The 27,287-nt window shown below is 46.9% G+C and overlaps 2 protein-coding genes and 1 non-coding gene across 3 annotated transcripts; 1 reads left to right on the top strand and 2 right to left on the bottom strand.

Annotated features, from left to right (window-relative positions):
• The first annotated feature begins 6,000 nt into the window (after positions 1-6,000).
• On the top strand, positions 6,001-12,927 carry LOC124685250. The gene is made up of 2 exons (XM_047219582.1): positions 6,001-6,325; positions 12,457-12,927. The coding sequence occupies exons 1-2, from the start codon at positions 6,145-6,147 to the stop codon at positions 12,738-12,740; spliced, it is 465 nt and encodes a 154-aa protein (XP_047075538.1). The 5' UTR covers positions 6,001-6,144; the 3' UTR covers positions 12,741-12,927.
• TRNAP-UGG lies at positions 10,070-10,144 on the bottom strand. The gene has a single exon. It is a non-coding gene; the product is annotated as a tRNA-Pro (tRNA).
• A 6,282-nt stretch (positions 12,928-19,209) lies between the features above and the next one.
• LOC124707090 (galactoside 2-alpha-L-fucosyltransferase-like) lies at positions 19,210-22,430 on the bottom strand. The gene is made up of 3 exons (XM_047238748.1): positions 22,187-22,430; positions 21,810-22,105; positions 19,210-20,361 (listed from the first exon to the last, which is right to left on the bottom strand). Exons 1-3 carry the CDS (start codon positions 22,428-22,430, stop codon positions 19,210-19,212), a joined length of 1,692 nt encoding a protein of 563 aa, XP_047094704.1.
• Between the last annotated feature and the right edge of the window lie 4,857 nt (positions 22,431-27,287).

Genomic DNA, 27,287 nt, shown 5'->3' with positions numbered 1-27,287 from the left:
GTCATCATCAACAACTCTCAAAATTTCGAGTTGCTCGGCACATTAGAAAATCGTCTGGTACAACTCGACATTGGCGGCTTCATCACTACACCAGATTCCATCGCTGCACACAGCTGGACGATTCCGTAACCGGGTATGTCAGGTGCTGGTTTCTGCCTTCGTAGGCATCGTCCTTGAAGGAGGAGGTTCAGTTTTTGTCTTCAAACAATTGGATCTACAGAAAAAAGAAAGAAAAAAGAAAGACCACGCGAGAGTCCCTTCATCGGTTGCTTGCGCCGCTAGATCAGAACAATGAGTCGGAGTGTGCTTCATTGTGGCAACCAAGTCGGCCAAATTTGGCAACCAATCAATCTTTGAGTGCTCTTACGTACTATCTCCGGCATGTGAACCGGCAAGCAAGAATTTTCTCCATGGAGGCGCAAGACAATCCGCCGCATCGGTAACAGGGCGAAGTTCCAAGAAATATATTAGAAGCAAAATCAAGGGAAATGCACTTTGGCTCATAGGAGCATTTGCTCTCATTATGTGAATCCACATTTCGAAGTGTCAAAAAATTCTAAACTAAAATTTTACATGTACATCTAGACATTTTATGTTGGTACACAAATTTTCAAAAAAAGAAAAAAAATTATGTGGCTCCTGTAAAAAAGACAAATTTTGATGCTTGTAACACGACTACGTACAACATATTTTTTTGTCTTTTTTGTACACACCTCACAAAATGTTGTTTTTCCACGAAAACTTATGTATGAACATAGAATGTCACGATGTACACCAAAAATTTTATGTCAATTTTTTTTTACTTTTTTAAAATTAATGTTTTAATATTTTGTATAATGGGAGCATTTGCTCCTATGAGCCAAAACGCCACCTCCCAAAATCAAACACTACACAAAGAAATAGCTTCATACCGGGCAGTATACATATGTATAGTATGGATACATGGCTTCGCGCATCAACTACAATTATCATGTCGGCTACTCCTGGCTACACAACGCATCCACACTTAGGGCTCGCCTATCGCGGACTCGACATCGCGGGCTCAACACACTCGGGCGCTCATTTGTCGCGGAGCCGCCACCTTGATTGTGCCCTCTTCATCTACTGCTACTCCCCTACATAGATCAAGCCATTCGAGCTCATCATCGACGAACATCCGATACAAAAATATCAGTGCTATATTTCCAATTAATTACTACTTGCAAAATTTATTTGGCCAAATATTTTTGGCTCATGCTATTATTTGCGCATGAATTTGCGTACTACAATATAAACTGCAGATTGAAACAAAGTTTCGACTAATCTGCTCGGTCGACCGTGCCCGCCATCGCGGACTCATCGCACTCAAAAGCTTGCCTGTCGCGGACCCGACAGAGCGGACTCGATATATTCGGGTGCTCACCCATCGCGGATCCGCCATACGACTGCGACCTCTTCCTCGGCCATGCCGGCCAGGCGCCGCGCGGCTACATCGACTATTTCTGGCCGCGCAACTATTTCAACTGCGCCCGCCACATCACCCATCTTCTGGCCGTGCAACTATTTCAATTGCGTCCGCTACCTCGACAACCAGTCACCTTCATCTTCATCGCGGATGCCAATAACTTCAAGAGATCGACCATGGACTACTTTGCAGGTCATATAAATACTGATCTGATGCACTTCCGGGTCAGTGCATTCATCATCTATGGTTAGCAATGGATTTATCTTCTATCGCTATATAAATACTGATCTGGTGCACTTCTGGGTCAGTGGATTACTGTTGGAGATATGCCCAAGAGGCAATAATAAAGTGGTTATTATAATATCTTTGTGTTTATGATAAATGTTTATATACCATGCTATAATTGTATTAACCGAAACATTGATACATGTGTGTTATGTAAACAACAAGGAGTCCCTAGTAAGCCTCTTGTATAACTAGCTTGTTGATTAATAGATGATCATGGTTCGTGATCATGAACATTTGATGTTATTAATAACAAGGTTACGTCATTAGTTGAATGATATAATGGACACACACCCAAATGAGCGTAGCATAAGATCAAGTCATTAAGTTCAATTTGCTATAAGCTTTCGATACATAGTTGTTTTAGTCCTTCGACCATGAGATCGTGTAACTCACTTACACCGGAAGGGTACTTTGATTACATCAAACACCATTGCGTAAATGGGTGGCTATATATAAAGATGGGATTAAGTATTTGGAAAGTGTGAGTTGAGGCATATGGATCAATAGTGGGATTTGTCCATCCTGATGACGGATATATATACTCTGGGCCCTCTCGGTGGAATGTCATCTGATTAGCTTGCAAGCATATGAATAGTTCATAAGAGATCACATACCACGGTACGAGTAAAGAGTACTTGTCGGTAACGAGGTTGAACAAGGTATGGAGATACCGATGATCAAACCTCGGACAAGTAAAATATCGCGAGACAAAGGGAATTGGCATCGTATGTAAATGGTTCAATCGATCACTAAGTCATCGTTGAATATGTGGGAGCCATTATGGATCTCCGAGATCCCGCTATTGGTTATTGCTCGGAGAGGAGTCTTGACCATGTACGCATAGTTCGCGAACCGTAGGGTGACGCGCTTAAGGTTCGATGTCGCATAAGTAGATTTGAATATGGTATGGAGACGAAGTTTGTTCGGAGTCTCGGATGTGATCCGGGATGTCACGAGGAGGTCCGGAATAGTCCGGAGAATAAGATTCATATAAGGGAAGTTGATTTACGGGTTTCGGAAATGTTCGGGATTTTCCGGTGGTTGGTCGGAAGGTTCTAGAAGGTTCCGGAGGGGTCCACCATGGGGCCCATGACCTAGGAGGCCTAGAATGGGCCGAGGGGATGCTCCACGGCCTAATGGGCCGGGGGCACATGCTCCCCAAGGCCCGGGCCGGCCAACCCCCTAGGGTTTCCACTGGGGGATCAACTTGGGGGAGGGGAAAGCCCTCTCCCCCTTTGGCCGCCGCCCCCTAACCCTAGATGGGAAGGGGGCCACCCCGGCCGGCTGGCCCCCTATATAAAGAGGGAGGGGGTGGCCGGCCACCACCCCCATCATTGCCTCCTCCTCCGGCCGCCTCTCCCTCCACCATACGGCTGCTCCGGCTTAGGCGAAGCCTGCGGTTTTCTTCCTCCACTACCACCACCACGCCGTCGTGCTGCTGGAATTTGGAGAAGATCTACCACACCTCCGCTGCCCGCTGGAACGGGAGAGGAGTGAGCTTCATCGACACCGTACGCGCGACCGAGTACGGAAGTGTTGTCGGATTGCAGCACCGGGGACGATCGTCTACACCAACAACGAGATTAATCTCGTAGGCTTTGGAATCTTCGAGGGTTAGTCTCATCTCTATCTCGTTGCTTCGATCTTGTAGATTAGATCTTGGGTGTTCCATAGATTAGATCTGTTGGTTTTATTCGTCTTGCGGTAGGAATTTTTTTGTTTTCTATGCAACGAACCCCATCAGATTCATCATCTATGGTTATCAATGGATTTATCTTCTATGGCTATATAAATACAGACCTGGTGCACTTCCGGGTCAGTGGATTCATCATCTATGGTTATCAATGGATTTATCTTCTATGGCTATGTAAATATTGACCTGGTGCACTTCCAGGTCAGTAGATTCATCATCTATGGTTATCAATGGATTTATCTTCTATGGCTATATAAATATTGACCCGATGCACTCCCGTGTCACTGGCTTCATCTCTATGGTTATCAATGGATTTATCTTCTATGTCTATATAATATTGACCCGATGCACTTCTGGGTCAGTGTATTCATCGCCCGTGATCTTCAATGGATGTTATCTTATATATTATTGACCCGATGCACCTTCGAGAGCGCTGGAATTACTTGGGAGCTCCTGGAAGATCTTTGACTATTGCGTTTACTCTCATCATGAGCGATGGAATTCAAGAATACATGAAGAATCCTTAGACTATCAATGATTTTATCAAAGCCTCAGGGAATATGCGAGTGTTGCAATCGATAACAATCAAAGGTCATAAAAAATACGACAAAGTGCAAATCGTTTTTCGTCAAAGCCTCAGGGAACATGTGAGCGTTGTAGATGATGAAAACGATACAAACCAAGATATACCCATGCAGGTACATCAAACATAGAGTACCAAGAGCTATGGAGTCGATAGTGCACATGGTTCCCTCGATTCACTTGGGGGGCTGCTGCCAACAAAACTCAAAAACACACTTTCGGTTCTAGCAAAGTTGCGATTACTACGGGTCCATTGGGCCTGCAACATGAGTTGATCACTAAAATTTTTGCTGCCGTTACTATACAAATTACAAGCATCATAATACCGATGCAAAAGAGCTAGCACGCCAAAGCCTACAGCTCAATAAAAAATACTCAAAAAATTCCGTCGGCACCTGAAGACACTCCTGCAAGCAACCATGCTTTATCATGATGAAAAAAATCATCAACTCCTGTGGGACATTATCAAAATCATCGACTCCTCCGTGACATCATCAAAATCATTAACTTCTCTATGACATCATCAAAATCATTAACTCCTCTCTGACATCATCAAAATCATCAACTCCTATGTGACATCATCAAAATCATTGACATCATAAAAAGCATCCAAATGTTGTCAGAACTCAAAGAAGTTTACGATATTCAACTCAGCATTTTACACCCTATACATGACTACTTCATATTCATCTACAGGCTCGGGGGCTACTCCCATCGGGAGCGCTGGCCGCGCACCCGATAAAAGATGGAAGCATCGTCGATGAAGAAGAACATACCCGAAGGTTCTAACAATCTAGCTCTTTGGCTTCTCTCGAAGCTTGCACCTTTTTGAAGACCCGATAGATTGAAAGTATCAGATGATGGAATAATTCGAAGACGTCGACATCAACATCAAGATCTTCGAGTAGTACAACTTGAGTTTACGCACGATTGCGAGCACCCGCTCATAGACTCGGGGGCTACTCCCATCGGGACCGTTGTTTGCGCACCCGATAAAAAACAACTTCGACTCTACATCAAGCACAAGATTCAACATTCTTTGGATGATCAAGACATTCGGATGATGACAACTTTAGTCACTGCCCGAAGCTTCACTTCGGCTAGACACTCGGGGGCTACTGATGTTGGTATTACCCTTCGGATATCTGACATTGCTATACCCGGTGCAGATTATGAAGATGGACCAGCACAAGGACTCGACAAGTTGGATCCACACGTAATATCAACTTGGACTACAAGAAAGAAGACTCCAATTTGTATTCTACTAAGACTCTTGTAAACCCTAGTCTAGTTGCATATATAAAGCCAGACGGGGGCACCCCTTAGATGAGATTCAGAAACAGAAAACATACACGTGATATGCCTAGACATCGCAACTCGAAGATTAGAACTAGACTAGATACAACAACTTCGCCAACAGCGACCCCCTGTACGCATATATTCATATAGTAGATTGCTAGCAGGACGTAGCGATCCTCCACCGCGGGGACGTGAACCTGGGTACGCTGTGCCTTCTCTCGCTCCCGGAATCTTCATCGTTGCCTTCTGTCAACCCTAAACCCCTCATGGTGGGCATTGCTGAGGAGCCACCTCGACAGCCGTCCATCGCCGGAATTGCGTCGACGGCCGCGCGGAGGCGAGGATTTGGCGGTGGGGCGGCGAAGCGCGGGAGGGAAAGTTCTTGGCAGGTTTTCTTCGCGCGCGGGTGGAGTGATGCCGCGTGCTGCAGCCGGCGCCCAAACTTTACCGCTTAGGATAGTGCAAAATGTTTCACGCCTAAAAAAAATTTACAGCGCCGTGCAGATTACAATCGTCTGTTGGAGGAACGTTTTTTTTCCTTGTTAATATAGAGCGTGGCCGATTGAGATGCTCTAAGCTTAAGGAGTCATGTGCATGTTTATTTATTTCTTTTTTTGAAATCTTCTTTTTTTGAAATCGCCTGTTTATTTATTTCTAGTCTGATAAAATCCTGCCAACAACCAAACACGCCCCTAATCTAACACAATTCGCAAAAAGTTTACTTCTTCTTCCTCTTCATCTTGGAGCCGCCACCGACCGGCCGCGTACTCCTCGCCGTCACCGTTCCATTCCACACCTACCGCACTAGGAAAGAGTAGCTCGACGAGCAACCGAATCCATGGCGACGGCGCCGTGTCCTCTCCCTCACAGGTGTCTGCTCCTCCTCCACCTGGCCCTCCTCGCGTTCCTCTTGGCTGCGGCCCCGGCGGCCGATGCGTGGACGGGGGAGATCCGCGGCCGCGTTGTCTGTGACGTCTGCGCCGACTCTGCCATCGGGCCGGAGGACCACATCCTCGAAGGTCAGCCCAACGAACCTCTCCTCCTTCGGATTTATCTAGTTTCCATCGCCGTCCTCTGAGCTCACCTTGTCACCGAGCTAGATTTGGTGCGATCCTACCTGGTTCAGCTGTTTGGTATCTCGAAATTTAGCTGTTGGTTTACCTGGTACAGGGGTTGAAACGTTGAGCAGGCCAATTGTGCTCTAGTGGAGAAATTCTTGCGTGGAGAGTCCGAGAGTGCTTTGGTATTATTCCGTGCAAATTTCCTGTGGGGAATTGTGGTTGAAATGTTAGCCTTTGTTAGGCGTATAGGAAGCGAGAAGCAAACGTGAAGGCTGTCATAGGTTGCTGGAATTGAAGCCATATGTCTTAGGAGGAATTAACAAATAAATCTCACAGTTTGGAGTTCCATAGCTTTAAAAACAAACCTAGTGCACTCAAAGGAACTACAATATTGTACAGGTAAAAGACAGCATAAATCTGAATGTAAAGAACATAGTAGCAGCCATTCAGAAACTGCAAATAGAGAAGGTTTCATGAGCATATTAATTATACAGATATCAGAAGCATAAGCAACCAGATCTCTGAATTTCCTTACAGAGCACTGACCGAACCTCTGCAATATACAAGCAACTACGTAACACAGGTACCCTAGTTAGTAGATAAATGTAGAAAAAAGCACCGGAATTACATGTCAGCTTCTTGGAACCACATGGTTCTCTGTTTCATACGCTCCAAGATGTAGGCAAGCTAGATTTCCTAAGCTGTTTTTTTTGCTTGTATTCTTCGCAAGTTCATCCAGCTTTAGCATACTCTTAAGTTGTCTTCTCACTCCTATACATGAAGTCCCGCTCCCATGTTACAGGCTGTCATGACTGTCAGCTCAACAACTTGTCCTTTTGGTTGTTCTTTTGTTTCGCAAAATGTGGGTGCTGCATACACAACTATAATAGAAGGAATACTCCTTTTCCTATTGGTCCAGACCCGTTGCGCCAATGGCGTAATTGGTGGGATGGGCAGAATTCAAGCCATAATTTTATCTTATTTTGCTATCCATGTCACTATATGCAATTGAGATTCACTGACTAAGTCTGTTAACCGCAAGCAACTGAGCCACGGACATGTGGACCACACATTTATTATTCAAGCGCTCGTAAGAACTGGTAATGCATCTCCCTATAGAAAGACAGGCTCCTTATGACGGTGAATATGAAAAGCAGAGTTTAGGTTGTAGGTCCACCTTTCGCATGGATAAATCACTGGGTAAACACACTCTTTAATCAAAGAAACAACTGCACACATGCAAAAGACACACTTAGGTGATAAATGAATTCAGCGAAAATTTGGAGAAAGAGATTAACCTATTTGTGCACCCAGTGACCACTCCATGATGTAATTAAAAAAGCATGAGTTATTTGTAAACAATGTTGACAATGCAATACAAAGAATGCACCAGAAAATATTTACAACCAAATAGGTATTTTTGCATAGTTACACAAAGATAAATATATTGGTTCTGAAAGATGAGCTGGTGGCACAACATTATTTTTCAAATGCAACAGAAATAGGCACATCCATGCTAAAGTAACACCTTGAGTCCTTGACTGATCAGCGCAACCCTCACCACACACTTGTCCTTGCAGCTGCCTTGTCGACGCTTATAACAGCCCTCCAAAATCACTAATACTATAGACCATGAATTATACTAAACATATAATCAGTTCTAGTCTAATGGTGCACATCTGGATTGTAATTGACATCTTCATTTCCGTGTAAATAAGGTAAGCAAAAAAGCAACCCACAAAATATATAGGTTAAAATCAGTGACGACCCAGGGGGATCAAACCATTAAACCAAGCTAAGTGTCACTTTTACGGTTTTACCACAAAAATAAGGAGAGAGCAACCACCATCAGTTCTAACCAGGACCAAAAGAGTCAAAAAAAAAAAAAAGAACAAGGCACACTATGTACACATCCTGCTTGCCATTGTCACTTGGTGTAGAATACTAGAATGTCCCAGCTACCCAAATCCTAGCTTAACCCCAGACAAGTTTAGCATGTCAAGTCTGCAGTTATAGAACAAGAATTCAACAGTAGAAACCAACTTTTTGCATTCAAATTTATTGGCTAGCAAGACAACATTGAAGAAACTTAACCACTGAAGTGCATTTTTAGAAGAGAAACCCAAAAAGTGGTTCGTACCAATTTTCATCATGCTTCTCTGCTTGAAAGTGACCAAAATCACAACTGACAACCTTGGAGCAGACGCACCTAGTTACAACATCACAGTCACTAATGAGAAAACAATAAAATAGTTGCTTTACTGTCCATAACCAGAAGCAGCAACAAATTGCAGGCAATAGCTATTGGAGATTCAATTTAAAAAGTAGGAGCTTTTACCTCAGATGTTGCTGTGGGCAGTCAAGCACCAAAAACCCTTGCTTGTCAACTACGGCACTTCTCTGCAACTAAAAAAATTTGCAGACCCATTAAGCGCAATTCAAATGAATATTCATCAATCATAATCAATTCACATATTACCTCACACAAAAGCATGCCCTCTTCATCATACCATGCACATTTCTTGCCCTCCGTGTTAAATAATTGTACCCTTTGCAGCAAACCAATATCTTTGTAATCAGGTCACTAGACAAAGATGCCCCATTCAAACCATGTCACTTGGCACCCAAATAGCATCCATATTCAGGTCAGGTGTACTCGAAAAAGCTCGGATTCGATTACAGAAAGTCGAACTAGAGGCGGATGAGTCCAAAATGGGAATGGGCGCTAGGGTTATGAACTTATAATCATGGAATCAACTCGATCATCAGATTATAAGTTCATTCCATTTACATAGAAATCCCTACGTCCTTACATTCTATTTAGGATTAGGAATAGGTGTAATCAGATTAGGATTAGGAATAGGTGTAATCAGACCTGCTTTTGACATATCTATCCTATTCTTAGTTGGGTACCATATGCACCTCTTTGGGCTTCTATTGAATGCACGTCATAGTCTAATTTCTATTACTATAGACTATAGACAGAAATTCAAATCATTTTCTCGAGCCGTATGAGGAGAAAACCTCCTATACGTTTCTAGGGGGGGGCGTTATTTATCTACCTCTATCCCAATAAGCTGTCTATCGAATCGTTGCAATTGATGTCCGATCTCGAAGAGAAGGAAGAGATCTTCGAAAAGTAGGTTTTTATGATCCGATAAAGAATCAAACTTTTCTGGCGGACCTGCCGCGCAAGATCTTTGGTCTTCCCCTGGCCTGGAACCGATGAAAAAAAGTGGATCGCTTCTTATGTACTCGCTCGGAATGATTCTTCTCTATCTATAGTTCATGGCCTATTAGAAGTAGAAGGTGCTCCGGTGCAATCCTTACCGACGAGAAAAGATTGCAGCCAGGTTGATAATAATCGAGTGCCATTACTTCGTCGGTCCGAACCAAGGAATCCGTTAGAAATGTTTTGAAATGGATATTGTTCTCTCTTTGATCGGGGATTGCTATATGAAAAGAAGTGGAGTTTGAAAAAGGGAACGGAATGCTCAAACCGGAACTGCTAGAGGAACTAATTTTCAATAGCATAACTTGGGCTCCTAGAATATGGCGCCCTTGGGACAATCTATTTGAAGCCTTATAATGGATTCCAAAATAAGCCAAATAAGCTTTTTTGCTTTCTTTTTCTTTTGTGCGCGCTTTTCGCCTGCCTTCCCGACCACGGATAGGCTACGGCCCCATTGTGTGAATACCACATCAAGGTGACAGGATTCGAACCTATGGCCCTCTGTACCCAAAACAGATGCGCTGACCAGACTGCGCTACACCTCGTCTCCCCCTCAGAACATATGGATCTACCCGATCGATAAAGACTCGAAATGTTTATTTTAATAATCATGCATAATCCACCAATACCTAAAAAATAGAGGCAATGGAATATTAGAATGAGGCTAAAAGGATTTATCCAACACTAAGTTGTTATGTCTACATTGTCACTTCATTGCCAAACTGCTAAGCGATGGTCAGGAGAGAATTAGCATCCGAAGGGGGGTGTGAGAGAGAATTGGGCTAAAAGGATTTATTAGAAGGTTCATTTGGATTTGTTTACAGCTTACTGACATCCAAAAGACTAAGAAGAATTGATGCAGACTCTGATCCATTTCTTACTCTGCAAGCTCATCTTGAGTAGTAGTGTGGAAGCTATTTATCAACATGGCGATAGCAGTTCCACTGGGTTAGGTCAGTTTGTAATCAATTACCATGACATAGCAAACACAAAAACATACCACAGTTTATTAAATTGGACGAGCTATTTTTCATCACAGCCTTACTAAACAAACGTGCTCAAACATGGAACAAGGCTCAACAAGCATACAACCATCAACATCATTGGCACACACACCGTATGCATGCAAGCCTCAAGAACATCATTGCCCAGCAAATCCACCACATCAGCATGCATGGTGGAGTAGCCCGACCTCTCATGCAATCAACCAAACACCCAATTTTGTATCTGGTGGGCCTGATTGGACCTCATGCAGGCTCGTTATATGTACTGATCTTTCGAGCAAAAAGGCACCAAAGAAACAAGCAAAAAAGTTTGACTTCTGGTATATACAGGTTCTTTGAATGTACGCAGGTGCATGAACTGCTTTTTTTGGTCATCGGAACAAATCAAACTAGAAGCATCTGGTTAACTCAAAACATTTGTGGAGCTGAGGTGAACTTAACTCCCAACTGGTCAGGATGTAGGGAACTTACTGCAGAATTCCCTTAAATAAAGGTTAGGAGGTTTTAGGAGTCTTCCTAGTCTAGGTGTCGGTTGGTCGCATGTTCCAGATTTCCAGTTTCCACTGTTTTGGAATTTTCTAATTTCTATGATAACTAAATGAGTTCTTGCCTCTTGAGCTAAGTAGGGAATTAGGGATGGCTAAATATGAAAATGTACCGCCTGCAATATAATACTCCCTCCGATCCATATTACTACGACTAGATGCTAAAATTGATGTATCTACAACTAAAATGTGTCTAGATGCATCTATGTTAGTATCAAGTAATATGGATCGGAGGAAGTAGTACCTTTAGTGCGTAAATTTATCTGGAGCTTGTCTTGCTTCTGAGAAAAAAATTCCAGTAGAACTGGAACAAAGGGAGTACTTCTGATGCAAGGAGATTGGGGATACCTTAACTACATTGTAGATGCTTTTGGAGCCTTTTCTACGGCATGTGAATGGTGTGGTATTTGAAACTTGGTTAGCGGTGATTCAAGTTACCCCTGGGAGGAGTGATAACAAGGAAAAGTGGGGAGCGAATAATTGCCCTCCAGGCTTCCGTTGATATTGTGCCAGCTAGAGGCTCTGAAACTTGCATAGGGTTTGACGTTGTGGTTCAAGGCACTCCTGGGAACAGGGACTGATCAGAAGGAAAAGTGGGGAGGCGGCCCTCCAGGCTTCAGTTGGTATTGTCCCAGCTGAAGCTTAGAGGCTCTGAAACTTGCATAGGGTTTGACATTTTCCTATCACGTACTGACTTATATAATAGCCTGCACCAAGTAATCAAGGCTAGGATACTGACTCCTACCATGTAAGTTACATGTCACCTGTCCTAATGCACACAAAATCATATACTAAAGACAGCCTTCAGTCTTTGCTCATCAAACAAAAAAATCTTTAGATCAGGAAGAAATCTGAAAATATCTGCTTGTTCTGGTCCTGTCGAGTGATGAATCAGAAAACGCATGAACGCCAACGAGAAGGAAAGTCTATGAGCCAAAATATAAAGTATCAGTATAAACATAATGAGATGCCTATATTTTGCTACTCCACCGGTCTGTTAACACCGCCGGTCCAGCACTCCCTGGTGGCCATTCCTAGAGTTATCACTGAGTCGCCGGTGTCCATTTCCTAGAGTTGAGTCAAGCTGTCTTTGGTTGCCTCTGGGCCTCTCCATCCCACTGATGACACTGCTTCTTTCTCCCCTCATATCTTGAACTTTATCTCCCATGTACTGCTAGTTAGTCTTTCTCTTATCCCATTTTCGTTTATTAGCTTTGGATTGCACATTACGTTGTGCGCAATCCAAGTTTCTGTAAGACAATCATTCATATTCTCCTCTTGCTCATGTATGTCTTTGTGGCGCTATAGGTGCCGAAGTTGCTGTTCTGTGCATTACAAAATCTGGTGAGGTCATCAACTACCAGGCCTTCACAAACTCCAAGGGTATCTATAGTATTGCAGAGACGATGCCGGAGAGCGACCGGTGGGAGTCATGCTTGGCAAGGCCCATCAGCAGCTTCCACCAGCATTGCACCAGGAGGGGCGATGCACACTCTGGGGTCAAGTTCACATACAACAAACAGTCAGGGAACTCGCACAACGTCAAGACATTCCTCTACAAGCCTGTGAATGTTCCTCTCTACTGTAGCTAAATGACGAGTTGGCAAATATACAGGGTGTATTCATTACAGGGTTTGATATAGGTAAACGTGTACGATGTGGATAGGGAATGTGTTGGCCGACCTGTTCTTGTAATCATCTGCTGCGTGTAGATTGTTACTGATGTCGTCGTTTGAAGTGATTTGATGCTGAATGCATAACGATTGTGTATTATTACTACAGTATATGTTTTCCATCTATTGTTGGCATCTCACTACTTATCGAGAGGACTAGAGAGGAATGATTGCGTTCATGCTCGAGAGGACTAGAGCCGTTAGTCATGCTATTGTCGTGGGATTGTTCGCTTAAGAGCATCCTCAGTCACGTCCTCAAAGGTTTTTGGGGCGCCCCGAACATTTTATCGTCCGGGGTTCTCGCCTTTTATTTCTCGTCGCGCCTCCCCTCCGCCGCAGCTCGATTTGCCGGCCGCCTCGACGGCCAATCTCTCCTGAGTCGGGCATCGTTGTAACGGTTGGCTCCGTCGTCGTCCTTTTCGCCGCCGCCGCTTTGCCAACGCGTCCTAGAACGCACCAGGAAACCCGCCCTCCTCCGCGCACAGAAGGTATTCGGCGGCTTGTCTGGTAGGAGCAACATGTCGTTGTTCGTTGCCTCCTCTGCCGTAGATGAATTTTAACCATTTGTTTTGCTTCAGACATGGAAAGCGATGACAAGATGATCGTCCAAATGATGGAGGACAGCAAGACTTCGACGACGACCTTCAGGAGCATTTGTCGATCATCGCGTCCCTCCAAAATATTCTTGACGCCGACACGGAGAAGAGGAAGAGGCCGCGCCGCGGAGGTTCAAAGGCGGGAAGAAAGAAGTCAAAGCCTCGCTAGAGGATGGAGGGGCATATGGAGCGCTTGCTGATACACATGATGACTACCTTCGCATGAGTGAGTCGACCTGTGGTGGGAAAGTTTGGCAAGTACTACTTGAGAGGGCCAATTGAAGAAGAGACTGCAATAATTATGGCCCAAAATACAACAAGAGAATTTCCTGAGATGCTTGGAAGCATCGATTGTATGCACTGGTCACGGAAGAACTGCTCGTTTGCTTGGCAATGTATATACAAAGGCCGTCATGGATATTGCAGTGCGGTGCTTGAAGTTGTGGCAGATTATGACCTATGGATTTGGCATTCTTTCTTTGGCATGGTGGGATCACACAATGACATCAACGTGCTGCAATGGTCTCCGGTGTTTAGCAAACTAGTGGGAGGTCATGCTCCACCATGCAACTATGACATTAATGACTACCAATATACCAAAGGCTATTATCTAGCCGATGGCATATCTCCAAAATGGACGACTTTTGTCAAAACAATCACGGTGCCATCAGGTCAGAAGAATTGCCACTTTGATTCGCGACATGAGGCTTGCAGGAAGGATGTCGAGCGGGTATTTAGTGTGCTTCAAGCTTAATTTGCTATTGCTCGGTACCCTGGTCTAAGCTGGTCTCACGACCAAATGTGGGAGGTGATGCAGGCTTGTGTTGCACAACATGATCATCAAGGATGACCGCAAAAAATCGGGTCAGGACATATGTTGGTTCCTATGAATGTCAGGGCCCTCTTGCGGAGGTTGATCATGAGGTGTCTGCACATTTTGCTGATTTCCTCGCCATGCACGCAGATATCCATCCACTTCAACATGATCTCGTTGAGCATTTGTGAGGGTCAAAGGATTATCAGCAAATGCAGCGTCTTCTTGATCTAGCTCCACTTATTATATTTGTTTAGTTTCTTATTGCTTATTGTATTTTAATTTGAAATCAATTTTAGTAAACATATTTATTTGTATGTTATGTTTAATAAAATGGTTGTGTTTTTGAATACTCTAACAAAAAAATAGAACTCAACTGGGCAGCGACACCCCGAACGCGGCCGAAGAAACATCATCCCCAAACGCTAAATCCGGTACGATTTGGGAGACGCGATTAAAGATGCTCTAAGAGCATCTCCAACCAGCGCGCAAATGGCGCGCTAAACCTCCGTTTCGGCGCGCTGTATACCGTTGGCGCGCGTGATACCGAATTCCCCCCCCCCCCCGCCGGATGCTTCATTTTGCAGCGCACATTGGTGCGGGAAAAAAGCACATCCTCCGGAGGCTCTATTTTGCACAGCGCGCGGCGCAAACCGCTAAATTCGACCGTTCTTTTCAAAATTAATCAAACAAACTATGAAAATTTGATCGAAAATACGAATATATTTAAAAGTTCAACGATACAGCGCGACATAGAGGACGAAAATACAAATCGAAACTACTCGTCCGACTCCCAGTCGAAGTCCGAGGAGTGGGTGCTCGGAGTCGTCCCCGACACCGGTGTCGTCGTCCACTCGAAGGAGGAGGAGGAGGAGGAGGAGGAGGAGGAGGAGAGGACGATGGTGGACGGCCCTGCGCCGTTCTTCTTTTCCTCCTCCTTCCTCGCCGCCTTCTCGGCCCTCGCCGCCTTCCTCGCCGCGGACTCGGCGCGGCGCTTGTCGCGGCTGGCTTTCTTCTTTGCCTTCGCCGCCGCCTTCTCCTCCTCCTTCTGCGCGTAGAAGGCCTCCGTGGCGGCGACGTCTTCGAGGAAGCGGCGTGCCCACTCGAGGCGCAGCGCCTCGTCGCGCTCGGCGATGAGGAGGCGCTGCTCCAACTCCCGCTGTCGGCGCTGCTGCTCGCGTGTGATCACCGGCGGCGGCGGCGCGAGCATCTCCGCCTGCTCCCGTGTGAACACATCATGAAAGTTCATGGTGCGGCGGGAGCGGCCCAGTCGCCAGGTGACGACGTAGTACGCCCGCGCCGCCTCGTGCGCCGTATCAAACGTGCCGAGGCGGATCCGCTCATCGCCGGAGCGGATTTCCGCGTCGAACCGGCCGCTCGGCCGCGCCCGAACGCCGTGGTAGCCGGACGAGGGGCGGTGGCGCGGAGGCATTGTCGGCGCGGAGGCGGAGCGTCGGTGCGGAGGCGGAGCGTCGGCGGGAGAGAGAAAGAGGCGGGGGAGAGACGGAGCGGCGCAGGGACGAACTGGCGCGTGGAGAGTTCAGGTCGTTGGCGCATTCGCGCGTGTCGCGTTTATAGCGCGCGTGGCAGCCGACGCGCCAATTCTCCCGCGCGGGATAGCGCGAAAGCGCGGACGCGGCAAAGATTTTACCGCGCGCCTTTTTCCCGTGTCTGCGCCGGGGTTCGCGCGGCCGCCCGCGTGCCGAACTGGCGGTTTTTTTGCCGCGTCTGTTGGAGAGCGGCGGAGGGGTGACGATTGCGTCAGAGGGTTCGAGGATTTTGAGCCTAAATGGCCATCTGATCCACGTAAATAGCGGAGGGGGGAGCTGTTATCAGGTACCATAGATAAAATAAAGGACTGTGCTACGCGGCGGCGCCGCATATATATCCTTTCGTGCGGCGCCAGCCTGGCAACTTTTCCGTTCGATGCGCCCGCACTGCGCAGCTGGTCCAGACGTCCAGCCCACCCATGGCCCCACACAAAAAGCAGCACCACCATGGAAAAGCAACATGTTGCATGACGATGCTAACAATACTTTTCTACACAACACATATTACAGTATTTCTGTGGTACTTCTCTAGTAATTTTATAACATTATTAGAGCACTTAACAAGTCATCCCTTAACGTAAAAAACCATTTTGGTTTAATTGTCAATCAAGCGAATATAGATCTCTCGGAAAATCGAAGTTGCAAAAAAAGAAGACATTACCTAGCTGCCAAATTTTTTATGGCTAGCCGCCCAAATTCATTATTCCTAGCTGCCAAATTCTTTGCACTTACTTTCCAAAATCTTACCACCTAGCTACCAAATTACTTATGCATAGCTGCCAAAATTATTTGCATTTAGCTTCCAAAACCTTACCGCCTAGCTGCCAAATTACTTATGCAGAGCCAAAATTCTTTGCACTTAGCTGCCAAATTCTTTGCCAATAGCTGCTAAATTCATTGTCCCTAGCTGCCAGAAATTCACTGCTCTTAGTTGCCCAATTCCTTGCAGTTAGCTGCCAAATTCATATCGTCTAGCTACCAAATTTCCAAACCTAGCTGCCAAAATTCCCCCTCGCCTAAATGCTAATATAAATCGTACTTGCTAACTGGAGACAGCAACTAGAAAATCAATCACCGGTAGTTCACATGCAAGAAACGACACGATTACCTCAACGGAAATCAAGTCTAAGAGAGAAAAAAGCCGATAGATCGAGCTGTAGAGGGAAAAGATGCGACGACTCCAGACTCGTCAACCCTCCGTGCTCGGCGCGCTCTCCTCGATGCGTGCTTGCCGCGGGCCACCAAGTTGCATGGCCGACGAGCGCCTCCTCCTTGCCCGCATGCCTCCATGAGCTCGCATGCGGCCTCCTCCCTCCCGCGAGTTCGTCGGAGATAGCCTCCTTGCCGCTCGCCTGCAGCTTCCTCTTCGGCGGCGGCCGCTCCTGATGCGTGTCCGGCGACGACTTGAGGACGACAACCTGGCGAGGAGTCCGTTCGGCGCGCCGGCGGTGGCTTGAGGACGGCGACATGGCGGAGCCGTCTGTGCGCTGCGCCTCCTCCTCATCCCTCGTCGTCGGCGGCCTGGTGGAGCCGTCGCTGCGTCGCGCCTGGTCCTCCTCCTCCTCCTCCCTCCTCGGCGGCTCGAGGACGGCAAACAGATAGAGCCATCAGACAGCAGCGCTCCTCGATGTATCCGCTGTGCCACGGTGAGAGAGAGAGGGATGGGGATTGTGTGGTGAGGAGCAACTCACGAATAAACATGAGGTGGAGTAATAGACTGGGCGGTGATGAAGCTACACGAGGTGATGAAGCTACACGACACGCGGCTCCCTATAGGGCGCGATGGCTTTTCGCTAATCGTAAAGCACCGCCGCACGCGGAGCAAAACGTGCGGCGCTTTTGTATAGAATTTCCCTAAAATAAAATATGAGGTCAGGCCAGGCCGAAAAAGGGTTCCGAATGGTTTGGGCCGATTTCCGAAATTTACTAGTTATTGAAAAATTAATTTAGAAAATCGGCAAACGGCTAAGCTTTGCCGGCTGCGGCAGGAGGAGGGAGAGATTAAGCATGATTTTTTTTTGGAAACGGAGGCAAAAGCTTTGCCTTTCATTGATATAGAAGAAAAGAGTTGGCCCGTTTACGAGGAAAACTGGCCGAAAAATCGTACAACACGACACCACACGCCAGCCCCGAGGCTGCGCTCCACACGGGTCGACGACCAACCAGATCGACACCACACATCAACGCAACAGACGGAGGCGAAAGACCGGAGCCAACTACCACGCCGGCCCCAAGACCGCATCCCGCCTGGCCGAAGACGAACCTGCCTCCGCCGAACCACCAAAACCACTCCACAAGACCCCCTATCCGGTGGACGTCCAAAGCGAGGCCCCAAGTGGCAAAGCGACACAAGAGCGCTGCCCACGCTCGATCCCGCGAGGGATCTAGGGTTTCCCCCGGAAAGCCCGGGCGGAGATCAAGAAACACCCGCTTCGACGACGCCTTCAAGAAGGAAGCGGCGCCCACGGGCGTCACCATCGTCAGTCCTGGACCGCCGCCAAGACAGAGCTTTCGCCCAGCAAAGAGTCCCAAGACCTCGCGCCCGCCCGACAAGGACCGGGACAACCACCACCTACGACCGCCGCAACGCGACCCCCGAAGATCCACCGCACGCACCCCACCCCGCAGCTAGTAAACGCTCGTCTTCTTGCAGCATCCTCCAGGCCAACCTCTAGCTGCCGCCGCGCTGCGGGCTGCATAACCTGAAGCCAACGGAGCACCGCCGAAGAGCACCGTGGGCGCCGCCAGAACGCCACATAGAGGGGACGCCGACCAACACCGACACGGGGCTCGAGGACGAACACCGAAGCCTGCAGACAAGAGCACCCCGCACACCCGCAGCCGCCACCGCACTGCCATCCCGGCTCAGGACCATGGCCAGCACTGCGCCGTCCCTGCGCCACGGTGGAGACGCCGCCCAGCGCCAACAGCGCGTCGCAGCCACATGAAGCAGCGCCGCCACCGTGGCCTCCTCTAGGCACCGTCGCCGCCACCACCGGCGCAGCCACCCGTTGCAGCGCCGCCGCTGCGGCCTCCCGATGCAGACCCGCCGCCGTGGCCGCCCGATGCAGCGCCGCCACCGCGGCTCCCGATGCAGCGCTGCCGCAAGCCCGCCCGTAGCCATCGCTGCCGCCCGCAGCGCCGCTGCGCCGGGGAACGCGAGGGTAAGTTGAGGAGGCGGAGAAGAAAACCGCCCCGCCACCACCATCCTTGAGGCGCGCGCGGCTTCTCCGGCGCCCCCTCCGGCGGCGGCGATGCGGGGGAGGGAGAGGGAGGGCCTAGGCGGGGGCGCTAGGGTTTCTCCCCCGAGCCGCCAGAGGAGCGACGCGGGGGTCTATTGATAGTGATTTTTCATCCAATTAGTGATAGTAGACAAGTCATTTTCAAGTTGCAAAACAATATCAATCTAGGTGTACTGGTCCAAATGTCTAGACTTCCTTCTCGGCTATGGGCTCAGTGAGTTTTAATCCCCAAGCCATGTCTTCGCAAGCCTGGACATGAGGCACCATATTATTGGTGTGGAGGACCATATTGTATTCTTTCCTGGTGCACTCGAAGTATGCTGGCCCCTGAGAGCACGGCTCCATAGACATGGCCCGTTTGCATCTTGTGTCGGGCAGCTTCCGGTGCACAGGCCTCATCATGAGGTACGGCGTGAGCCCGCCGAGCCCGCTGCCAACATAACCGAACGTCGACCAGCCGCTGGTGATGATGGCGTCGGTCATGCTCAGCAGGTACATCTCGGCCAGCGCCTTCATGTCGTGCATGGGCAGGAAGAACTCCTGGAACTCCTCGTGGCTCGGTTGGTGCACGCTCACCACCTCGCCGTCAGCGGTCGCTGACTGCCAGTACATCTCCCGGATTCTGTCGTGGTGCCACCCGGTGAGCCCTGTGACCAGGACGGCCTTGGTTCGGGCACGTGTCGGGAGCGGCGGCGGCACTACTCCGGCGCCCGCCACCACCACGCCCGGAAGCAGGTGCTCCTGCGACGTGCACGCGAGGATCTGATCCAAGATGTTTTGGGGCGGCGTGTCTTCGTCCAATACCCTGATCTGAATGCCCAGCGTCTCGTCGGCGTTCTTGAGGTAGGAGTCGTAGAACCGCGTGACCATGCCCCAGACGTCGTTCGTCGGGTGGAGGAGGTACCGCGAGATGACGTAGAACACGGCGTCCTTCCTGGGGAACATCCGGTGGAGCTCCTCCTGGTACGCCGGGTTGAGGAAGAGGCTGGGCGCGATGTAGCAGTCCGTCCTCAGGACCACCCATTGCACCCGGTGGAGGAACTGCCGGTGGTCGTCGCAGTAGGCGAGCCTGTTGGCCGCGCTGGCGCCGTGGTCGAGGGTGATGTACACGAAGCGGTGCTCCGACGCCGGCCCGGTGTTGTTGCGCAGCGTCACGTTCGCGTAGCTCTCCGCCGCCTCCTCGACCAGGTCGCTGTACCCCTCCAGCGGGAAGTCGAGAGGGAGCAGCCATGTCGTCCCCGGGAACGGCTCGCAGAAGATGTCGCCCAGGGTCTTGGCCCGGTCGACGAGCAGCACGCGGTTGGTGAGCATGGCGTAGAGGAAGGCCGAGGCGGTGCACTAGTAGAAAAATGGCCTTTAGTCGCGGTTCGCAACTGCCATTAGTCGCGGTTGCGCAACCGCGACTAAATGGTCGCGACTAAAGGCCCCCCCCTTTAGTCGCGGTTGCTTACGAACCGCGACTAAAGGTCCGTCCACGTGGGCGGCTAGCGTGCGCCTGGGCGAAGGACCTTTAGTCGCGGTTGGTGTCCCCAACCGGGACTAAAGGCTATTTCGTTAAATTTTTTTAATTCATTTGAGTTTCTAATTTTTTTTCACTCTGTTTTTTTTTTCTATTTTTTTTCCAGAATTTCTATTATTTCAGTTATTTGCATAGCTTAGTCTCTATCTCTAACTACACTTATCTCTAGTACAATTACTTACTCGTGGTCAAACTTCCCGCTCGGTCACCCATCCTCCCACTACTCCACCTCTAGCACGCTTAACTTCCGAGTTCCATTCCGTCCCGCATCCAAGTGCTACGCGCACATGTATGTGATACTAGTATCATATCAATCCTATTAACATGTTGGTCGATGTCATATTTTTTTATTGTTTGAATTTCAAATAACTTTTTTCATAAACAAAAATAATGATGTAATAATAATCGTGAATAAATAAATAAACATTAACTTTTTAATTTTTATTATTTTTAAATATTTTATTTTTTAAATATTTTTTTTTGCCAAACCTAAAACCTAAAAATTTGAAAATCTTAAAATTGGGTAAAAGTAATAGTAATCTTTATGCTGGATGCAATTATTAATTTTATTTTTTTGAAAAATTTTAAAAATATAAAATCCATAATTTATAGCAAAAACTAAAATCTTCCTGCTTTTGTATTTTCATTTGGAATTTTGAGAATCTAAAAATTGGCTAACCGGGTAAACCCTGGTGAAATCGGATGTAACTTTTTCCCAGGATTTTTTTGATATATTATACGTTTTTTTCCGACGTCGTATGCAAAAGTTATTGCGGTTTTACCATTTTTTAAACTTTTTTTGCAAAAAAAGTGAAATTCGAATTTCTTAATTTCTCCGAATAGTACCTTGCATAACATACAAGAATCTGAAAACAATTTTTTTTTTTGAATTTTCTATCATTTTCTTTTGTATTTTACAAACCAAAAAAAGGCGATCCAGGGGGGGGGTGCGGGGTGCGTGGGAGTAAAAAAACTTGGAAAAACCTTTAGTCGCGGTTGGGGACACCAACCGGGACTAAAGAAGCACTTTAGTCGCGGTTGGTGTCCCCAACCGCGACTAAGGCTTTTCCGCCAGCCGCATCCCTCCATAGCCCTTTAGTCCCGGTTGGTGTTACCAACCGCGACTAAGAGGTACTCTTCGTCAGCGGATGGACCATTAGTCGCGGGTCACCTCCCGAACCGCGACTAAAGCCCCCTTTAGTCGCGGTTCGAATATTTCCGAGACTAATGTAGATGGACGGAAGCCTCTTTTTCTACTAGTGGTGGCGAGTATCCGGTTGCCCAGGCCGCGGTATGCTAGCAGCACAAGGTAGCTGCAGCCGTCGACGGTGTCGACGCTCTTCTCCCCGGATTTCAGCCGCTCTGAAGCCCTCGTGTATGGCTCGGTGCCCGGCCCGCACCGCCGCTGCAGCGCCTCCTGCTCCCTCAGCCGCTCGATGAGATACGGCGTCGGGGAGCGCGTCATGTTCTTGCGGTAGTACACGGACTGGTACCGGCTGGCGCAGGACTGTTCGTCGAATCCTGGAAGGAGCAGGCCACCCAGAAGCACGTCCTTCCTTGATTCTGCAAGTGAAATGCAGCAGAATTTCAGTCATTCTAATTCACCGATGGAGGTGAACCAATGTCGCTCCCAATCGCAATTACCTCGTCGAGCTCCTAAGCCGGCCACGGCGGACTTGATCCATACCGCCGGATCGTCGAGGTGGCCGCTGAAGATGAGGAGGACGGGTGGCATCGTCATGATCAAGGCCACCACCACGGCGTTCACCACCGAGCTCCATCTTCTGACGCAGACAATGGACGGCTTCTTCGCCTTCTTAACCGTGAACGGCGTTGCCTCCTCAATCTCTAACAAGTCCGGCCCTCCCCTGCTGCCATCGGTGTTCATCTTGGGCTAGCTTCGTCAGATGATACTTCACTTGTAGTGGCTCCTAGCTATGGACGTCTCTGAATCGTTCTTGTTTTGAAATGCGAGCGAACTCTCACTTCAGTAACAAACCAGTTTCTGCAATGTAAATTAAATACACGTCTTGCATTCGATCGGGTACAGATCGATTTCTTTTTTTGGAGGTTGACGGGTACAGATTTCTCTACTTGATGATGCTGTATTGACCTTCTGAATGATACTATACTTGGCATCATCATCACGAAGTAAACGCAAGTACCAAGATTAAGAAAAACTCCAAGTAGCCATGTTAACGTGATGGTTAACCGTGCACTGCTACTAGCTGCTTCGTAATTGGCCCATTGGGCTGTGTGATTTGTTTGCTCAATTCGTTGCAGGGAATCAGTTGTTAAATGACAGATCGGTGGAAGCGCTACGACGCTATTTACAAACGGTCAACAAGACAAAAAATACAAACGATCTCCCACCAACGACCGGCCTTCGTCCGTTCTACAAGTTTGCTTGCATACCAAGAAAATTATTAGCAGCGATGAGGTAACCAACTTTAACAGGTGTGGTAGTGAACCAATGTTCATTCCCTCGACCTAACTAATGTGCTGATCGGGGTATCCAAAGTTCCAAACCAACTAGTTTTGGTCCTTGGTTTGACGACACCACATATATAAAGAGGAGACCGTAACTCTTTGGCTCTATACTTATGGGGGCAAAGACCCAATTATTACAACTCGGTCAATGTCAAACACGCTTTTAAGAAGGTAAATAAGTAAAAGTCAATGGAAACAATGTACTAAAAGATCAACCTCTTAGAGTGAGTATAATAAGGTGACGTAAGAAATCTACAAGAACTAAATAACACATTTAAGCTGAGTTAAAGGAGATAAAAGAAAAGGAGGAGAAGCTGACAGTAAATTAAGAGACAATTGCATCATGTTCTTCTACAAACTTTATGAGTGTGAGTGTGTCATGCATTAATAAGACTACGTACAAAATAGCTTATTAGTGACGTGTTGAAAATATTGCTCTCTTAGTCCATTAAATAATGTCTCAACTTTATCTAAATTTATATTTATCTACACACTAAACAAATCTAGATATACGCCTATTTTACCAAAGTTAAGATATTCTTTTGTGTGAACGGAGCAAGTACTACTAGCATTGGGTGTCACGACGCTGGTAGAGAACGATGCTAACAAGTTGCTAGTAGCCCACTGATAAAAGATTGCACACCCAAAAAAGCGAGCCAGGCCTACATGCCTTGTCTAGTGGGATGTTAAACTGCATTGACCACGATAGACGCATGGGAATACATTCATAAGGCCGTTAGAATTTTATTACATGCAACATCGACATTACAACACCAGTAACAAGTTACTAGTAGCCTACCATAATCCCCACGCCATTGATTGCACACCCAAAAAGAGTGGGCCAGTACCACATGCCTTGCCTAGTGGGATGTTAACTGTATTGACCATGATAGATGCATTAGAACACATATGTAAGATGTTTGCAACTATTGATTGGGAACTTCATTCCCCTCTCTTTTATTCAAGCTCTTCCTAAATATCCCCCTTCTTTTAGATACTGGCCATAATTTGCCCCCTCCTCAAAAGCTTTACAGATTTGAAAAGTCGTGGCTCGGTCATGCCTGACTTTACGAATCTAATTTCCTCAGTATGGTCAGCCCCTGTCCATGCATTGCTTTTTGACATTTGGAAATTTAGCCTCGGATTGTTTAGGAAAAAATTCTAAAGGTTGTAGTATTAACCTAGAGTCTGCTTCTAAGAAAAGGAAGAAATATCTCATACACGAATTTTCCATTTTTGATGTCTTTTCTGAACAGAATCTTCTTTCTGACCTTGATAAAAAACGGTTGGGAAAAATTAAAGAGGAGCTAAATTCGATCGTGGAAGAAACAAAAATCCTGGTAGGGCTCTAGGGATTGTTATCTTGTGGAAGGGGGGCGTAACACGGTTTACTCCCACGCGGTAGCTAACCAATATCGTAGGAAGAAGAAGATTAATGTGTTAAATGGCCCTTATGGTCCTATTAATGACACTAAAAGTATGCCTAATATAGTTGCTTCATTCTACAAGGATTTGTTCTCATGTGAGGATAATCCTAATATTCTTTTGGGGTGTAATTTCTAGGATGAGAGTGATCCCCTCGCTGATGAGGAGAGGCTCTCCATAAATAATACTTTTCAGAAGAGGAGATTGAGAATGCCATCATGGGCTCTTATGCATGTGGGGCCCAAGGCCAGCTAGATTATTTTTTCTGTTCAGCCAGAAGTTTTGGCCTGTGATTAAGCATGCTTTCATGGATTTGGTGAGGGATTTTGAGTCAGGTTCCTTGGATGTATCCAGGATCAGCTATGCAATTATTAATTTAACACCCAAAGAATCATATGCTAAGGATGTGAAAAGGTTTAGTCTAATCAGTCTTGGTAATTATAGCCTAAACATTATCACTAAAGTAACCACTAATAGGATGGCTTCAGTTGGGCATAGAATTATTTCCCGAAATCAAAATACTTTTATAAAGAAGAGATTCATTCTTGAGAGTATAGTCTCTGCCATGAAGTTATTCATTCTGTGTATTCTAGTGATGATTGTGGTCTCGTTTTGAAACTAGACTATAAAAATTCCTAGGATAGAGTTAGCTGGATTTTCCTTGACAAAATGTTAATGTCTAGGGGGTTTCCCTAGTTGTGAGAAGGTGGGTTGAATCTATCTTGCACGGGATTCTTTATGTGTTCGAATAAATGATGAAAATAGTTCTTATTTCATTGCTAGAAAAGGACTTAAACAAGCATACCCCTGTCGTCCATTCTTTCTGATTTTTTTGTTGATGTCTTTTCAAAGATGTTACTTAAAGTTGTGCAACAAGGTTTGATCAAAGGTCTTCTTCCTAGGGTTATCCCTGGTGGTATCATCATCCTCCAATCTGCTAATGACATTGTTCTTTTCTTGAAGAATGACCTGAGGATGGCTTAACATTCGAAATGGTTGATGACCTTCTTTGAGCAGATGCCAGACATGTGTATTAACTATCGTAAAAGTGACCTCATGGCCATTAATCTTCCTACGAAGGAAATTAACTTGTTTTCACGAGTATTTTGTTGTCAACTTGTCTTGTTCCCTCCAAATGATTGGGTGTTCCTCTTCACTACTCTAAACTTAGAAAAGAGGACCTTCATCCAGTCATTGATAAGATTATCAAAGGTATTGCTGGGTGGCGTGGTAGGCTTTTGTTCTATCGAGCTCGCCTTATCTTGTTGCAAACATGTATTGCCAGTATACCTTTGTATCTTTTATCAATTATCAAATTCCCAAGTGTGCTATTAAAGCTATTAATCCCAAATGGATAATTTTTTCTTGGATTGCACCCCTGAGAACCAAAAATATCATCTTGCGTACTATGGGTATCTAGAATCTTAGAGATTTTAACCTTTGTTTGCTAGCATCATGGGTTAAAAGATATCATTTGGATAATTAAAAAATCAGGAAAACTATTGTTGAATCAAAATATGACATTTCTGCTAATATTTTTTGGATAACCCTTCTCACAGCTCCCTTCTTTGGAAAGGGGTTATTTGGGCAACACATGCTACTAAAGTTGGGGTTCGTTAGAATATTAGTAAAGGGGTACAATGTTGTTCCAGGAGGACATTTCGCTTTTCCATTGTAGTCTTGTTGTCCTTTTTGGGATGTATATGCCATTGCTAATGATCATGACCACACTATTACTAGTGTTTGGGATGGTCAGGAACTCAAAATTTATTTTCGGAGAATTATTAGTGTTGGTTATATGATTGTTGGTTGGATCTGACTAAGAGCATCTCCAGCCGTCTCCCTGACGAGGCCCCCGGGACGCCTTTTTTCATCCGGATGGACGAAAACGGCCCAGTGCGCCCCCGGCTCCTCGTTTTCGTCCGGATTAGGCCTTTAATCCGTCCAGAGAGCCCAGGCCATCCCCGGCCCCCCGGGGTGCGCTCGGGGACTCCGGACGAGAGAAAAGCGGGGACGGGCCCGCTCTGTCGGCGAGAGAACAGACGAACCCCACCACTTCGTCGACGCAAATCCCTCCTCCCCTCCCGTTGCTCTGTCGCCGCCGGCACCACCCCTCGCCAATCCGCCGGCCGGTTGCCTCAACTTCGTCGTTCCTCCACCTATCAGCCTATATTCCGCCGCCCGTCGTGCCCTCTGCCTATTTTCCGCCGTCGGGCAGCTCCCTCGCTGACATAGGCATCCCAAATGGGCCTGCCGAAGATAGTACCCGGGGTTTACTGAAGGCCCACTATCCGAAGAATAAGAAGATTCAGGAGCCCAAGATATATTAAGGAAAGCTAGAATTGTAATAGGAAGTGTTATTTGTAATCTGGCGGGATGAGTTAGAAACCGTCCCGGACTCTCTAACTTGTACAAAATGAAACCCTCGGCTCCACCTCCTATATAAGGGGGAGTCGAGGGACAAAGAAATGATCGAATCTACTGTCAACATAACCCTAGTTTTCATAATCGTCGAGTACTTTTCGCCTAAACCTTCGAGATCTACTTGCCCTCTACTTCTAGCAAAACCCTAGTCTACAATCTGTAGGCATTGACAAAGTAATCCTTTGTCAATTGGCGCCGTCTGTGGGAATTAGAGGTTGCAAGGAGCTGATCTCGATGGCACGTTCAAGATCTTCGACTTCGTCGACAGCAAGCAACGCGATGGATCGAGGTAACAAGGAAAAAACTGATCTATTCAATTTTATTCCTCACCCGCCCTCCCGTATGGATGCATGTGCCTATCTGGAGGAGCCCATCATCATGACGTTCGGAGAATTCCGATTTGGCG

This window comes from Lolium rigidum, chromosome 1 (genome assembly GCF_022539505.1).
Source record: "Lolium rigidum isolate FL_2022 chromosome 1, APGP_CSIRO_Lrig_0.1, whole genome shotgun sequence".
In the NCBI taxonomy this organism is placed as follows: Eukaryota; Viridiplantae; Streptophyta; class Magnoliopsida; order Poales; family Poaceae; genus Lolium; species Lolium rigidum.
Note: the sequence above shows the minus strand (reverse complement) of the source record. Positions and strands in the feature narration are given on the sequence as shown.

What these genes read in the sequence shown, in the direction of transcription:
- LOC124685250 (XM_047219582.1), top strand. Translation starts at nt 6,145, where the DNA reads ATGGCGACGGCGCCGTGTCCTCTCCCTCACAGGTGTCTGCTCCTCCTC. An exon ending in GGAGGACCACATCCTCGAAG is followed by an intron (nt 6,326 to 12,456) that starts GTCAGCCCAACG and finishes GTGGCGCTATAG; the next exon opens with GTGCCGAAGTTGCTGTTCTG.
- LOC124707090 (XM_047238748.1), bottom strand. Translation starts at nt 22,430, where the DNA reads ATGAACACCGATGGCAGCAGGGGAGGGCCGGACTTGTTAGAGATTGAG. An exon ending in CGGCTTAGGAGCTCGACGAG is followed by an intron (nt 22,106 to 22,186) that starts GTAATTGCGATT and finishes TTTCACTTGCAG; the next exon opens with AATCAAGGAAGGACGTGCTT. An exon ending in GCCTGGGCAACCGGATACTC is followed by an intron (nt 20,362 to 21,809) that starts GCCACCACTAGT and finishes TTTTTCTACTAG; the next exon opens with TGCACCGCCTCGGCCTTCCT.